This window comes from Sphaeramia orbicularis, chromosome 7 (genome assembly GCF_902148855.1).
Source record: "Sphaeramia orbicularis chromosome 7, fSphaOr1.1, whole genome shotgun sequence".
NCBI lineage: Eukaryota > Metazoa > Chordata > Actinopteri > Kurtiformes > Apogonidae > Sphaeramia > Sphaeramia orbicularis.
Window position 1 is genome coordinate 54,338,810 of NC_043963.1, and position 14,988 is coordinate 54,353,797.

Genomic DNA, 14,988 nt, shown 5'->3' on the forward strand with positions numbered 1-14,988 from the left:
CTCAGACCATCAGCCTCCTGAACCACTGCCTGACTCAAACTCATATGTACACATGTCCTCACAGATTTGCACAACAGTAATAATATTTGCAATCAACGTCTACTGCTGTGACAGTATTTTGTATCTTGCACAATTAAAGAATGAAATCAATCAATCTTTTTTTTTTTGTGTGTGTTTCGATACACTTACTCTTTGCACAGAGTACAGTTGTCCCTCACTATAACACACTTCACCTTTCGCAGCCTCACTGTTTCGACAATTTTTTTTAGTGCAATTTTGCATGCTTTTTTTTTTTTACAGTGTATGAACGTGCATTGTGTTCTGCGTCCTGATTGGCTAAGGGACTGTAGACCATTGTCAGTCACTGTCTCCTGTTCAGTACAGAATGCATTCTTCTGCCAAATTTACATAAATGTTGGATCTGTAGCAGTGTGACTCTGCAGTGCTGTATGTTTGACAGTTTTCTAACCGACAAAACCCACAATGTCGACAAAACGTTCTGCACCAACAGCAGCACCTGTGGTCACACCCAAAAGGCAGAGGAAGATGACAAACATCGCACAAAAAGTTGGACTTCTGGACACGCTGAAGGAAGGTAGAAGTTCTGCGGCTGTAGGGCGCCATTACCGAATAAATGAATCTTCAGTTCGTTACATAAAGAAGGAGGAAATCTTTAAAATCTACGAAGGTTTGAACTTTGAGTGTTTAAACAAGAGAGAAATGTGAGAAAATGTTCATGCCTGTCTGAGAAAAGTGTATATAATGTGTGGTGAGGGCTTTTACAGCCTTAAAACATATAATAATTGTAAAAAATAAAGCAGACTACTTCACAGATTTCGCCAATTGCGGGTTATTTTTAGAACGTAACCCCCGCGTTAAACGAGGGACCACTGTACTCGCTTCATTTTATTGCCCCGCCCCCTGGGGGGGGGGGGCTATTGTTTTTGGTTGGGTTTGGTTGTTTGTTTAACATTTTAGCAGCAAAACTATTGGTTGAATTCATACCAAATATGGTTTATAGATTGCCATTGACCCAGAATAGATGTGATTACAGTTTGGTTCAAGTAGGTCAAAGTTCAAATTTTTCAAATCTTTTTTTCCCATTTATTTATAATGGGTGAAATGTGTCAGTGCTGAGATCAGCACACACAGACATGATGACATCAGCTGGATCGATGCCAAAATAAGCTACAATACATGTGAGGGGCGGGGTTTGTTGTGCCTGGAACCACTTGTGTTTCAGTTTAGTTTAAATTGTTTTAACTGTTCAGTTTATTTCTTTTATTTCATTTTTGTTTAGTTTAACTGTTTATAGTGGTGTGAAGGGAACCCCCAAAGTAAGAATTTCATTGCTCAGTACCGCTGTGTATATGACAATAAACTTCTTAAATCTTATTATTACTATTCCGTTATTTGTTGTTTTTACGAGTACTTTCCAACGTGCAATTGCCTGTTTTTTCACTACTGTTTTATTTATTTATTTTAGTTACTGTTGCTACTATTTTCTTATAATGTTTTTTAGACTGTACTTTAGGTGTTTGTGCTGCTATTGGAACCTCAATTTCCTGAAGTTCTACCCAAGGGATCAAGAAAGTTCTATCTACTCTACTCTACTCTACTCTACTCTACTCTACTTAAATCTAATCAGTAAAAATAATAATGGCGTCTGTTTGACATATAGTGCTGGTACCTTGAGCTCCACTCCAGCTGGGACCACGATGGGCCTGAAGGACAGTGAGTGTGGGCAGATGGGGGTGATCATGATGGCTGGGACGTTGGGGTGGATCATGGAGGCTCCAGCTGCCACGGCGTATGCTGTACTTCCTGTTGGCGTTGACACGATCACGCCTGCATTTACACAAACACACACTTATGGTCCAGAAAACACAGACGACATCATACAGACTGGAAATTCATCTAACATCAGACAAATACTGGTCCCACTGCTGGTCCCCTCCAGTCACTGCAGGTCTATGTAGCATATGCTGCCTTCAGGTGCAGTCGGGAAAGATGAGTCTCTCCACTAGTGAATTCAAAATTATGTTTGTGTTGTGTTCAAGTGTTTTTATGGTTGTAGTTTAAAGATGAGTCAATCTGTGCATGAGGAAGACAGTGAGGAGGAGGAGGAAGAGGAGGAGGAGAAGGAGGAGGATGAGGAAGATGAGGAGGAGGAAAAGGAAGAAGAAGAGGAGGAAGATGAGGGGGATGAGGGAGAAGGAAGAAGAGGAGAAAGAAGAAGAGGAGGAGGAAGAGGAGGGTTATTGTTTGGAAGGAGAATTGCGATTTCCTTTTTTTCTTGTGATTAAACAAGATGAACATGTGAAGTGAGGGGGTGGAGTCTGCTCTACTGAGCATGTGCGAGCTCAGTGCTGACTAGTGGCAGCTGGTGTGAAGTTCAGTCGTATTTAAGACAAAAACACTCAGATACTGCAGACTGTAAAGTTCTGGTACTGGTTCTGCCTGGTTCTAGTGTAGAACAGTTCTGCTTTTAGCAGAACTGACTGAACTTCTGTTTTAAAAGGATCTATGCTTCTACTGGAGGACACATGGACTTCTGCTGGTTTGTCCATCACAGTCACTGCTTCCTGTTCCTTGTAGATGGCCCTGGTTTTTCTTCTGTTGGTTCTGTTCTGACTGGTCCGCTGTGTTCTTGTGGATCAGGTGTCCACTCACCGTCTCCCTGCACTGTAGTGATGAGGTGTCCATCCAGGAACAGGTCCACGTTGGACAGATAGGAGGAGGGTCCTCTGTCCACCACCACCTCATTCAGCACCTGGAACACACAAGGACACTCTTCAGATGCTCCGCCTCCTTCCACCTGTCTGACCGCATTCCTGGTCTTAGAGCAGATGATGCTTAGTGGCGTGTGCTTCCACAGGCGTCACTGTGACGGCGTCACTGTGACGGCGTCACTTAGGTGTGTGGTTGTGGATCTGAACTATTACAGTGCAGTAAGGTTATAACTGTTGGATTTTTCATTCTAGTTTAGTTTTATTTAGTTTTGATGTTTTTTTCTCTAATTCAGTTAGTTTTGATTAGTTTTTAGAGCAGGTTTGATAGTTTTTGTTTTTTTCTAAATGCTTAGTTTTAGTTTTGCCGTCTCTTTTCTCTTCTTCTCCGTCACATTCACATAAATCCCAGACAGGACTCTGCTGCTTCAGTCTCCATGTTTCCAGGTAGAGTGGGGACCAGAAGACGACTGGAAACCACAAGTGACGGACTGTCAAGTGTCGTATGAAGCCGTCAGATAAAATTGTTTGAACAAAATAAATTGATTTCATATCAATCTGACACTGACAAAGACGAAAGGAATTTTATCCGTAATTTTTATCCGTTTCAGTTTTGTAAACACACAATAGTTTCAGTTAGTTATGTTTGTTTCTTTTAATTATAGTTTTTATTTTTTTCAGTTAACAAAAATGTTTTCACAATTCTAGTTTTTGTCATTTCGTTAGTTTTCGTTAACGATAATAACCTTGCAGTGCAGTCAGCTGAACTGTTCTAAAGCTGGAGGAACTCCTGTGCAGTTTTTTCATTAGTCATGTCATCTGCTCCTGAACAGAAGTCACTTCACACAGTGGGTCCTTCTATTGCACAGGTGTCAAACATACAGCCCATGAGCCAAAACCAGCCCATCCAAGGACCCACCCATAGGATGAATTTATGAAATGCAAAAATTATACTGAAGATATTAACAGTCAATGATGTTAAAATCATGTGAGTTCAGGTTCCACATACAGACCAGTTTGATCTAAAGGGGGTCAGATCAGTAAAAGACGATCATCAAATTATTTATAGCAGGGGTGTCAAACTCATTTTAGTTCAGGGGCCACATACAGACTAATAAGATATAAAGTAGGCCAGACCAGTAAAATAGTATAAATAATAGGATAAGAACTTATAAATAATATCAACTCCAAAGTTTTTTCTTATATTTTTGAGTGAAAAAGTCAAATTCCGTACTGAAAATGTTTACATTATGAACTGTACTCGAACACAACACAAACAAATGTGAACAACCTGAAAATTCTTAAGAAAAATAAGTGCAATTTTAAGAATATCACGCCGTAGTTTATCATTTACACATCTACATCACAGCTTACAGATCACAGTAGATCTACAAATACACAAAACATTTAGTAAAAGGCAAGATGTTGGTAAAATTTCACATACTTCTCTTAAGACATTTCAGATTGTTCATGTTTTTTTGTAAAAGGTTAGTCTGTAAATGTAAATATTTGTGTAATTTTACCCTTTTTACACTAAAACAAAGAGAGAAATTTGTGGTTTTCTTTATTTATAGGTTATTATGATGGTATTTTACTAGTCTGACCCACTTTAGATTGAATTGACCTAAAATGATTTTAACATCATTGATCGTTAATAACTTCAGTGTAAATTTTGCATTTCACAAATTCATCCCACGGGCCGCACTGGACCCTTTGGCCCGATTTGGTCCCCGGGCCGCCTGTTTGACACCTGTGATTTATAATAACCTATAAATGATTATTCCAAATTTGTCTCTGTGTTTTAGTATAAAAAAGTACAATTACATGAAAATGTTAACATTTAGAAACTATCCTTTTACAAAAAATGTGAATAATCTGAACAAATATGAACCGCATGAAATGTCTTAACAGAAGTCAGTGTAGTTGGACCGATATTCTGTCTGTCGTTAAATGTTTGGAGAATTTGTAGATCTGCTGTGATCTGTACATTGTAATATACACGTGTAAATGATAAACTGAGGCAGAATATTGTTCAAATTGCATTTATGTTTTTTCAGACACTGCAGGTTGTTCATGTTATTCACATTTTTAAGGATACTTTGTAGATGTAAACCTTATTCTAATGTAATTTTCCTTTTTTTGGACTCTTTTACTGGTCCAACCCCTTTTAGATCAACGATCTCAATGATCAAAGAATCTGAATTGTGCATTAAGACCTGTCTGAACGTAGTCTAATACACGCAGATTGGCCTTGAGCTTCTACTCCACAGGTGTCAAACATGCGTCCCGGGGCCCAAATCTAGCCCGCCAAAGGGTCCAGTCCGGCCCTTGGGATGAATTCATGAAATGCAAAAATTACCCTGACGATATTAATCATTTTAGTTCAGGTTCCACATACAGACCAATTTAATCTCAAGTGGGCAGGATTCAGTCAAATACTATCATAATAACATAGAAATAATGACAACTCCAAACTTATCTCTTTGTAAATGTAAATATTTTCATGTATTTACAATAAAACAAAGTATAATTTCACAAAAAATGTGAATAACCTGAACAAATATGAACAACCTGAAATGTCTTAAGAAAAGTAAGTACAATTTTAACAAGACTCTCGCTGTTATTAAATGTTTTGTGTGTTTGTAGATCCAGTGTGATCTGTAAGTTATAATGTACATGTGGAAATGATCAACTGAGGCAGAATATTGTTCAAATTACACTTATTTTTTCAGTTTGTTCATGCTGTCCGCATCTTTTGAAAGGACAGTTTGTAGATGTAAACCTGTTCATAATGTAAGTCGACTTTTTTCGCTCTAAAACATAGACAAAAGTGTGGATTTGACATTATTTCTATATTATTATGTTATTATTTTACTGGTTCGGTCCACTGCAGATCAAATTTAGCTGAATCTGGCCCCTGAACTAAAATGAGTTTGACAGCCCTGTTCTTCTCTGTCAACATTTACTTATGGGTTTCATGAAAATAATGTCAGTAAAAGGTGATCTGAGGACATAATGAGAGCATTTATGAATCTATAAGGACAGCAGGAAAACCAGCACACATGAAGGACACAAAGGCTGAGGTAGAGGCACTTCTCACCTGATACTCCATGGCTTTGCGGCTGCTTTCCACGTCCCCGTTGGTCAAGATGATGCCCTTCTCATCCACTCGGGCCTTCTTCTCCCAGTTCTCTTTCAGAACCCGAACTCTCAGGCGACTACGGAGGACGATGGCTGCATTTCCTGAAGACAAAACGAATGTTTGTCCACATGAGAGGAATAAGAGTAAAGGTTGATTCTGCAAAAACATCATTCTGCAGGATTGTGAAAATGGGGCGTTGGAGGTGTGTCAGGGACATATACCTTCAATAATCTGGGTGAGCTGAGACTGGTAGGTGTCAAATTTGAAAGGTGTGAGGAAGCCCAGGGATCCCAGGTGGAAGGCCATGACTGGTGGAACGCTCTCCTACAAAGACCAAAACACCAAAGGGAAGTGTGTGATGAACGTCCCTCCATCGTACTCTGGTAAAGGAGCGACAGCAGGAAGGGCTCGTACCTGAAAGAGTGACGAGGCGTACAGCAGAGTCCCATCCCCGCCCAGACAGATGATGAAGTCTACACGATTGGAGATGTCATCCAGGTCTGAAAAACAACACATGTACATGTCCATCAGCACTCATACCTGCATCAGTAGGTTTCTGCTGCTCCAAACTAGGGATGTGATGATTACCGGTATGACAATAAACCGCGGTAAAATCACAGACGGTTAGCATTACCGTTTAAATTCTAATTATCATGATAACCATGTTTGATTACTGCACTTTGAGGGGAAAAAACCCCAAGTAAAGATCTGCTTTTATGTCAAATATTTGAGTATAGTTTGAATTTATTACAATTTTAATTTTCTATACCTAATATATCTATACCTAATATTTGGAACCAATATTCACTTTGTTGGAATGTGCTTATTATTATGCACACACTGAAATAATTTAACCAAATTGTACAAAAAAAAAAAAAAAAAAGCCAAATAAAATAATTGGCACAATGTACCTTCTGTTGGAGAAACATTCAAATATTAACCCTTAGTGGTCTGAGCCCATTTTGTCCGTTTTTCAGTCCTTTTGATTTTGCCTTTATATACTATATAAACAAATGTTTACTATACCCATGTTTGGGATCTGGTTTTTTTTCACCACAACTTCATCTGTCTCATCTGTCTATTATTTTTTCACTTTAACCTACTATAAAAACATAAAAGGATAGTAAACACAAAAAACTATATAAAATCTGATTTGAAAAATGTCTATAATTTATTGCATAAATAATACAAAGATGCTTAACGAACCTTTTCAAAGACTTTAAAAGTGAATATTGGTTCCAAATATTAGGTATAGAAAATTCCACCTAGTGAATAAAAATGACCCCATTTGAATGATGAAATATGAAAGACCCTTTTAAAAACAACAGATGTTGCCTAAAGTGCTGTAGAGATTCAAAGCAGGAATAGAAATAAAAAAAACAGATTATAAAATCTACACAAGTAAAATAAAATAAAATTAAGTAAAATAAATAAAAAGCCAAAATGTTAATTCTCAGCCCAGTTTAAAAGCCAAAGATTAAAAATGGCTTTTTAAATGAGTTTTAAAAGTATCAGCTGTACGTGAGGACCTGATCTGGAGAAGCAGGCTGTTCCGTAGTTTAGGAACAATTACAGAACAGGCCCGCTCTGCCCTGAGCTTCAGTCTGGACCTGGAACAACCAGGAGCAACTGGTCAGCTGACCTCAGTGAACGAGAAGGAGCGTTCACGATTAAAAGATCAGAAAGATAAGAAGGCGCCAACACCCATGGAATGACCTAAAAACAAACAGTAAAGTCTGAAAATCAGTTCTAACACGAACCTGGAGCCAGTGTAGAGGCTAAACCAGGCCTCACATGCTCTGGATTACATGTGTTATTTCAGAGGTGGGCAGCAGCATTTTGGACCAACTGAAGGACAGACAGCAGAGACTGAGTCACCTGAGAACAGGCTGTTACAGTAGACCAGACCAGACCAGACGAAAGCATGAGTCACCTTCTCAAAGTCTTTGAGGGAGAGAAAAGGTTGGACTTCAGTAAAGATCCTTAGCTGAAAGAAACTAGCTCCAACAACTGCATTTATCTGCTTATTAAAAGTGAGGGTGCTGTCAAAAACCACCCCCAGGGAGGTCTAAATGTCAAGTGTCATGAGATAACTTTTGTTATGATGTGATTAGGGATGTAACGATTACCGGTATAACGATAAACCGTGGTAAAATTGCAGACGGTTAGTATTACTGTTTAAATTCTAATTATCATGATAACTGTGTTTGATTACCGCACTTTTAGGGGAAAAAACGCCTATGTAAAGATCTGCTTTTATGTCAAATATTTGAGTATAGTTTTAATTTATTACAATTTTAATTTTCTATACCTAATATTTGGAACCAATATTCTCTTTTAAAGTCTTTGAAAAGGTTCGTTAAGCATCTGTGTGTTATTTATGCAATAAAGTATATACATTTTTCAAATCAGATTTTATATTTCTTGTGTGTTTTTTGTCCTTTCGTGTTTTTATAGTAGGTTAAAGTGAAAAAAATAATAGACAGATGATATAGATGTGGTGAAAAACCAGATCCCAAACATGGGTATAGTAAACATTTGTTTCTATAGTATATAAAGGCAAAATCAAAAGGACTGAAAAACGGACAAAATAGACTCAGACCACTAAGGGTTAATATTGGAATGTTTCTGACACAGAAGGGACATTGTGTCAGTTATTTTATTTGGTGGTTTTTTTTTTGTTTTTTTTTTCAAAATACAATTAGGTGAAATTATTTCAGTGTGTGCATTAGTACTTTTTGAACATTTTGAGCACAATTTCAATAATACAGAGATAATAATGATAACCGTGATAATGTTGGTCACAATAACCGTGATATGAAATTTTCATACAGTTCCATCCCCAGATGTGACGCTACACAAATAAAATGGATTTGATTTGACTGAGTCCAGACCAGATGAACCGTTCAGCCCATGGATCAGTGCTTCCCTTGGCTTGTGTAAAGGCTTTAGATAAAAACTTCACCATACCTTCTCGAAAAGTGCAGAATTTCTTCGTAATGGCCCCAAAGTTTTCATCTCCTGATATGGCTGGGTCCTCCAGAACCTTCTTTTCCACGTAAACAAGCAAATTTTTCACCTACAGTAAAAAGGAGAACATTTGTGGATAGGCAGATAATGTTGTTTAAATGGAAGGATGCTCTCCCCCAAACATATGGACACTGGATCAGAGAGGTCATGCAACATATTCACCTCGAAAAAAATTCAATATACCATTAGGGGTTCCACCACAAAGTTCTACGCCACTTAGCATCCATTTATCAGCTTTGTAGAAAGTATGGTAGGTACCAACAAATCTGAGTAACTCCAATATCTGAGTAACTTTTTACTTTTTCATTTGATTTTAAATTCATCTGTTTTACACCCACCATTTACTTATTTATTTATTTATGTGAATTTACAAATATGCATGTGTGTATACATGTACATACACATATATATATGCATGTGTCTGTACATATATTTGAAGGTGGTTTATTTGTATGTAAGTATGTTACTGTACTTTCCGGACTATAAGCCAATACTTTTTTCTTGTTTTGAACCCTCCGGCTTATACAGCGATGCAGCTCGAGTATACATTTATACGGGCTAACGGCCTCCAGGGGGCGCTCTATCAGGAAGCGCAAAAGTGAGACAGACAGGTGGAAGAGGTGATGAAGAGGAGAAGTTTTAATCTTTACTTTTAACAATCATTTTGCGTGTCATGCACAAACCCTCATCATGGAAAACACACAAAGAAATGCATATTTTGCAGCTTTTAAGTTGTCTAAGAAGGAAATAGAGCTGCAGCACGGAAGTGCCATTGAGCAACAACGACGGAGAGACGTAGAAGGTGTGTGACAGAGCTTTTGTTCAACTCCAACACTGAAGAAGACGACTGCAGCGGTTTCAATGCGCAGAAGGAAGATGAAGATAGCAATCAATGACTTCTGGGTTTTTGAAGCAGTCGTGGTCCTGCCGTTTTACTGCTGTGTTACAGACACTGTTTGGAAAAAAGCAGTTAAAGTAAGGAAATAAATATTTAAATAATCTGTCTGTTTACCATCTTTCTGTGTAAATATCTCACGTCACATCGTGGACACCTGCGGCTTATATTCAGGTGTGCCTTATAGCCCGGAAAGTACGGTATGTCTGGCTGTATATAAACTCAAAGAAGGTCCAGTATTGGGGGTGGAGTGGGGGGGGGCAGTTGGATGGGAACTGGATTCAACAGTTTCATGTTCAAGTTGTATGCTCTTGTTATACATTTGAAAATTGAAAATAAAAAAGATCTTGATCAAAAAAAATTTTGAATGTTTGTGAACCAGTGCATAGACTGATCCCCTGTACATGTCCATGGGTACCAGGGGACAGCGGAGGGACAGCAGAGGGACAGCAGAGGGACAGCGGAGGGACAGCGGAGGGACAGCAGAGGGACAGCGGAGGGACAGCAGAGGGACAGCAGAGGGACAGCGGAGGGACAGCGGAGGGACAGCAGAGGGACAGCGGAGGGACAGCGGAGGGACAGCAGAGGGACAGCGGAGGGACAGCAGAGGGACAGCGGAGGGACAGCAGAGGGACAGCAGAGGGACAGCGGAGGGACAGCGGAGGGACAGAAGTGTCAGCGGAGGGGACGGTACCTCAGTGAGGAACACACACAGCTCTTTGAAAGGCTGCAGCAGACTGGCATCTCGGATCTTCTTGATAACAAGGACACTTGTTGGTGGTTTATTCCATGTCAGTCTCTGGCTGGCAGGGTCCTGAATGTGCCTGAACAAACAAACAAACATGAGCTATTATTTCACAAACAGGCTCATTTTTTAACTTAAGAACTCTATTTTATGGAACCATTTACAAAATTTCAGTGTCACTTGTAGAAAAAAAGATATAAAGATGTAATCAATAGAAAATGAAACCTAAAAAGGACTAAAATATGTAAATGCACTATTAACTATAATAATAATATTTGTTCTTGTATCAGTGATATTTTCAGTCTGTGAATCTGTTGAACTAATTCTTCAGCAGTACATGTATATATAAAGGTTCTGTCCAATCCAATTATGAGTCAAATATACTCTGCTATTATCTGTAAATATCACTTCAGTGTAATATGTCTGTTCAATAAAAGTATATGATCATATCTGTGGTGTTTTAGTTCCAGTCAGTCTTTTATTATGATACTGAACAAAGGCCCAAACTGCTGTCCCCATGTCACAACAGATTTGTGTTCATAAAAACTGATCATTTACACATTTCAGAGTTAAAGCCCTGTGTTTCATTTAGGATCCATTCATGATTAAAACAGCATGTTTTGGACATTTGAATAAAGTGAATAAAATGTACATTTTCAGTCCCTGTGTCACGCAGCAGGAATTTAAGTATTTTACCCCAAAATTATATTTGTGTAAATTGTACCATGTGTCACGTGACAGTACTTACTCAGACCTATTCATACATGTATTAAACATGGAGATCAGTTATTGAGTTTAAACACAGACACTATTGAACAGGACATGAGTCTCTGTGTCACTGCTGGATCTGGTCCTAGTGTGAACAGTTCCAATGTTACATGTTAATGTTCCATGAGACTCAGATGTGACTGACGTAACATCTGTTAACTAACAGAATAACTACTATTGATCAGTATGAGCTGGAGGACTCGTCAAAGACAGAGGCTTAAAGTATGGCTTAATATACAGTAAGGCCCTTAACTTAAGTCACCTGAGACTAACTGAGGGCTATTATTAGCACACTGTAAAATAGGACACAACAACAACACAAAACACAAACTGAGCTTAAGCCTGAAAAGGATTTTATGTAGATCCAACTAGGGCTGTAAGAAAATATCGGTTCTGCAATATATCGGGATATTTCATTTCACAATACTGTATCGATATTAAGTACTGTATCAATATTTTTTAAATATTTATTCAAATGCAGATATTGTGGAGGTTCATTTTTGTTTTTCTTTTTTGTTTATATTTTATTTATTATTATTTAACACTCTTATTAAATAATAATAATAATAATAATACATCAGTTTTATATAGCGCTTTTCTAAGTACTCAAAGACGCTTAATGTATAATAATGTTCGTTCCGTTGTTGGGATTGAACTAAAATACTGTTCTGATGTTAGTTCTGAACTAATAGAATATGAACATTTGAACAGGATCTGAAACTGTAATGTCTGTAAAACATTAAGTTTGAACACTGGAACATTTTGTGATATAGCATTAGATCCTGTTGGGATCAATAAAAATGTGTTTAGTATTTGAGCAGATTTCTGGTGTAATTCAATTTTTCAAGGAAATAACCATTTTAAAAAAAGAAAAACAAAAAACTGCCTTTTTAACAGTATCGTGATATATCGTATCGTGATCCTAGTATTGTTATTTGTATCGTATCACCTGATTCTTGCCAATACACAGCCCTAGATCCTACTAAATCCAAGATGCTGTAGTGTAGTCTGAGACAGCCTCACAGAAAAGCAGCAGGACACATACAGGGGTTGGACAAATAATGGAAACACCTTAAAAAATCAACAAAATATAATTTAATATGGTGTAGGTCCGCCTTTTGCGGCAATTACAGCCTCAATTCTCCGAGGTATTGATTCATACAACTTGTGAATTGTTTCCAAAGGAATTTGAAGCCATTCTTCAGTTAGAATACCCTCCAACTCTTTTAGAAACGATGGCGGTGGAAATCGACGTCTTACTTGAATCTCTAAAACCGACCATAAATGCTCAATAATGTTGAGGTCTGGGGACTGTGCCGGCCATACGAGATGCTCAACTTCATTAGAATGTTCCTCATGCCATTCTTGAACAATTCTAGCTGTATGGATTGGGGCATTATCATCTTGAAGTGAAGGTGTTTCCATTATTTTGTCCAACCCCTGTATTTGGATACATCTGCAGTGAATCTATAACATGCATACAAGTTGGAACTGGAAATAGCCAGGGGCTGTGGAGTCCAGGGTTAGTTCATATGAACAATGTTGATGTCTGTTGATGTTGCCTCTCATTAGTTCCTGTTTCTCTGCACAGTTGCTTGTATAATAGCCTGAGAATGAAGCTGCTTCTTTGAAAATATTGGAATTTGGTGATAAGATGACAACCATGCAGCCAAACCGGAGCATGTGGGGTGAACAGTTAGTCACGTAGGCCTTGTTTTCTGTCTCCTCTCTACAGTCAAATGAAAGGAAAAAAAACACACGAAAAACAGATTTATAAAGTATGTAGCGTATATTGGTGTGATGATGTTTTAGCTGTTCCTTTGTAGTGTCTGCACTGGTCTGTCTGGTTAAACCTGAACCTCACACAATGAAGCTTATTTGTCTCAGTATTCTGAATTACAAACCATTCATTCTGCGATGACTTTGCTCTTTGCATCAACAAGGTTTAACAAACACTCCAAGTCTAAACCAACACAGTGGAAGTGCTGCTGGCTCTTCTTGGTGATTATCCAAAGGTGCTCTTTGGAAACTTGTGGCGTGTTTTACTATTTAGAGTCAAAAAAATCCACATATGCATGCAAGATTTCACAAAATATTCCAAGGCACACTGTAGGATTTGTGTAAAAATAAAATGCCTTTATTACTCCTTGGCGATCTTCGAAAATACAGCCCACGCCTTGCGACTTCTGGTCTTCATCAGGGCTTTTTTCACCAGTGAGTTAAAAATTGTTAAGTTGTTAAGTAGATATATGGATACTGGCTACTGGTCATATTGGAATTAAACTCATCTGTGTTGATATGGGCCTTGCAGATCAGGATCAGGGCATCCCTAGTCCCACCTCATTTGTCACATGTTGTGCATAAGTGTTCTGTTGTGGTACTGCTGTTGTGTGGATGGTGCATACATGCTGCTGTTGTTTAAATCAGCTCCTGACAGCTGATGTACTGTACATATACCGTAATTTCAGGTCTATAAGCCGCTACTTTTTTCCACACGCTGTGAACCCGTGGCTCAAAAATGATACAGCTAATTTATGTTTTCCATGCTAACGATCGATCCAGCTGTTGAAGAAGGAAATAGAGCTGCTGCACGTAAGCCTGGCATCAATGAATCCATGGTGAGACACTGGAGACAGGGTGGGTGTGGCTTATAGTCAGGTGTGGCCAATAGTCCGGAAAGTATGGTAGTACTGTGCCAAAGTTTTGTTCGTCCTTTAGATGATTTGTTTTTGCAGCATTTAAATGAACATGCATATTTGTTTCTCTGTCTCTTTTCTTCAGATACAAGGAAATACAGGAAATATGAGCACAGCCTTAAAAGACACACAAAAAAACTGAACTAAATGGGTTATAAAGGTTAAAGTCAGTATTTAGTGTTAGGGGTGTAAGAAAATATCGGTTCTGCAATATATCGTGATATTTCATTTCACAATACTGTATCGATATTAAGTACTGTATCGATATTTTTAGGTATTTATTCAAATGTAGATATTGTGGAGGTTCATTTTTGTTTTTTTGTTTTTCTTTTTTGTTTAAATCTTATTTATTATTATTTAACACTTTCATTAAATAATGTCAGTTCCTTTGTTGGGAGTGAACTAAAATGCTGTTCTGATGTTAGTTGGGAACTAATAGAATATGAACATTTGAACAGGATCTGAAACTATAATGTCTGTAAAACAGCATTTCAGTTTGAACACAGGAACATTTTGTGATATAACATTAGATCCTGTTGTGATCAAATAAAAATGTGTTCAGTATTTGCGCAGATTTCTGGTGTAATTCAATTCTTCAAGGAAATAATCATTTAAAAAAGGAAACAAACACAAAATTGCCCTTTTAACAGTATCGTGACATATCGTGATACATCATATCGTCATCCTCGTATTGGGATTCGTATATCGCCAGATTCTTGCCAATACACAGCCCTATTTAGTGTGACCCCTGACCCCATGACAAGAAGCAGCAAAAACCGTTAGAAACATCTAGTATGTGTTGAATGAAACCTGGAATAAAAAGAATCTGAAAGTGAATAAAAGGATTAAAGACGTGTTCAGTGTAAAAGGAAGGTCACAGTAAATACGACCACTTTGGTTTAGAGAAGCTGTTTGTTTAATCACTGAAACGTTTGTTTTTACTGCTGTACATACGACAGTAAAGTATGTACAGCAGTAAAAGC

General features: G+C 38.0%; 1 protein-coding gene across 2 annotated transcripts in view; it reads right to left on the reverse strand.

Annotated features, from left to right (window-relative positions):
* Nucleotides 1-14,988, reverse strand: part of LOC115421809 (NAD kinase) — a 61,368-nt gene that overhangs the window by 5,458 nt on the left and 40,922 nt on the right. For both annotated transcript variants that reach the window (XM_030137748.1, XM_030137749.1), the window contains 7 exons: nucleotides 10,491-10,620; nucleotides 8,842-8,950; nucleotides 6,286-6,371; nucleotides 6,093-6,195; nucleotides 5,830-5,972; nucleotides 2,674-2,773; nucleotides 1,691-1,848 (listed from right to left, as the gene is read on the reverse strand). In XM_030137748.1, the coding sequence (XP_029993608.1) occupies nucleotides 1,691-1,848; nucleotides 2,674-2,773; nucleotides 5,830-5,972; nucleotides 6,093-6,195; nucleotides 6,286-6,371; nucleotides 8,842-8,950; nucleotides 10,491-10,620 (829 nt within the window). The remainder of the gene's footprint in view (nucleotides 1-1,690; nucleotides 1,849-2,673; nucleotides 2,774-5,829; nucleotides 5,973-6,092; nucleotides 6,196-6,285; nucleotides 6,372-8,841; nucleotides 8,951-10,490; nucleotides 10,621-14,988) is intronic.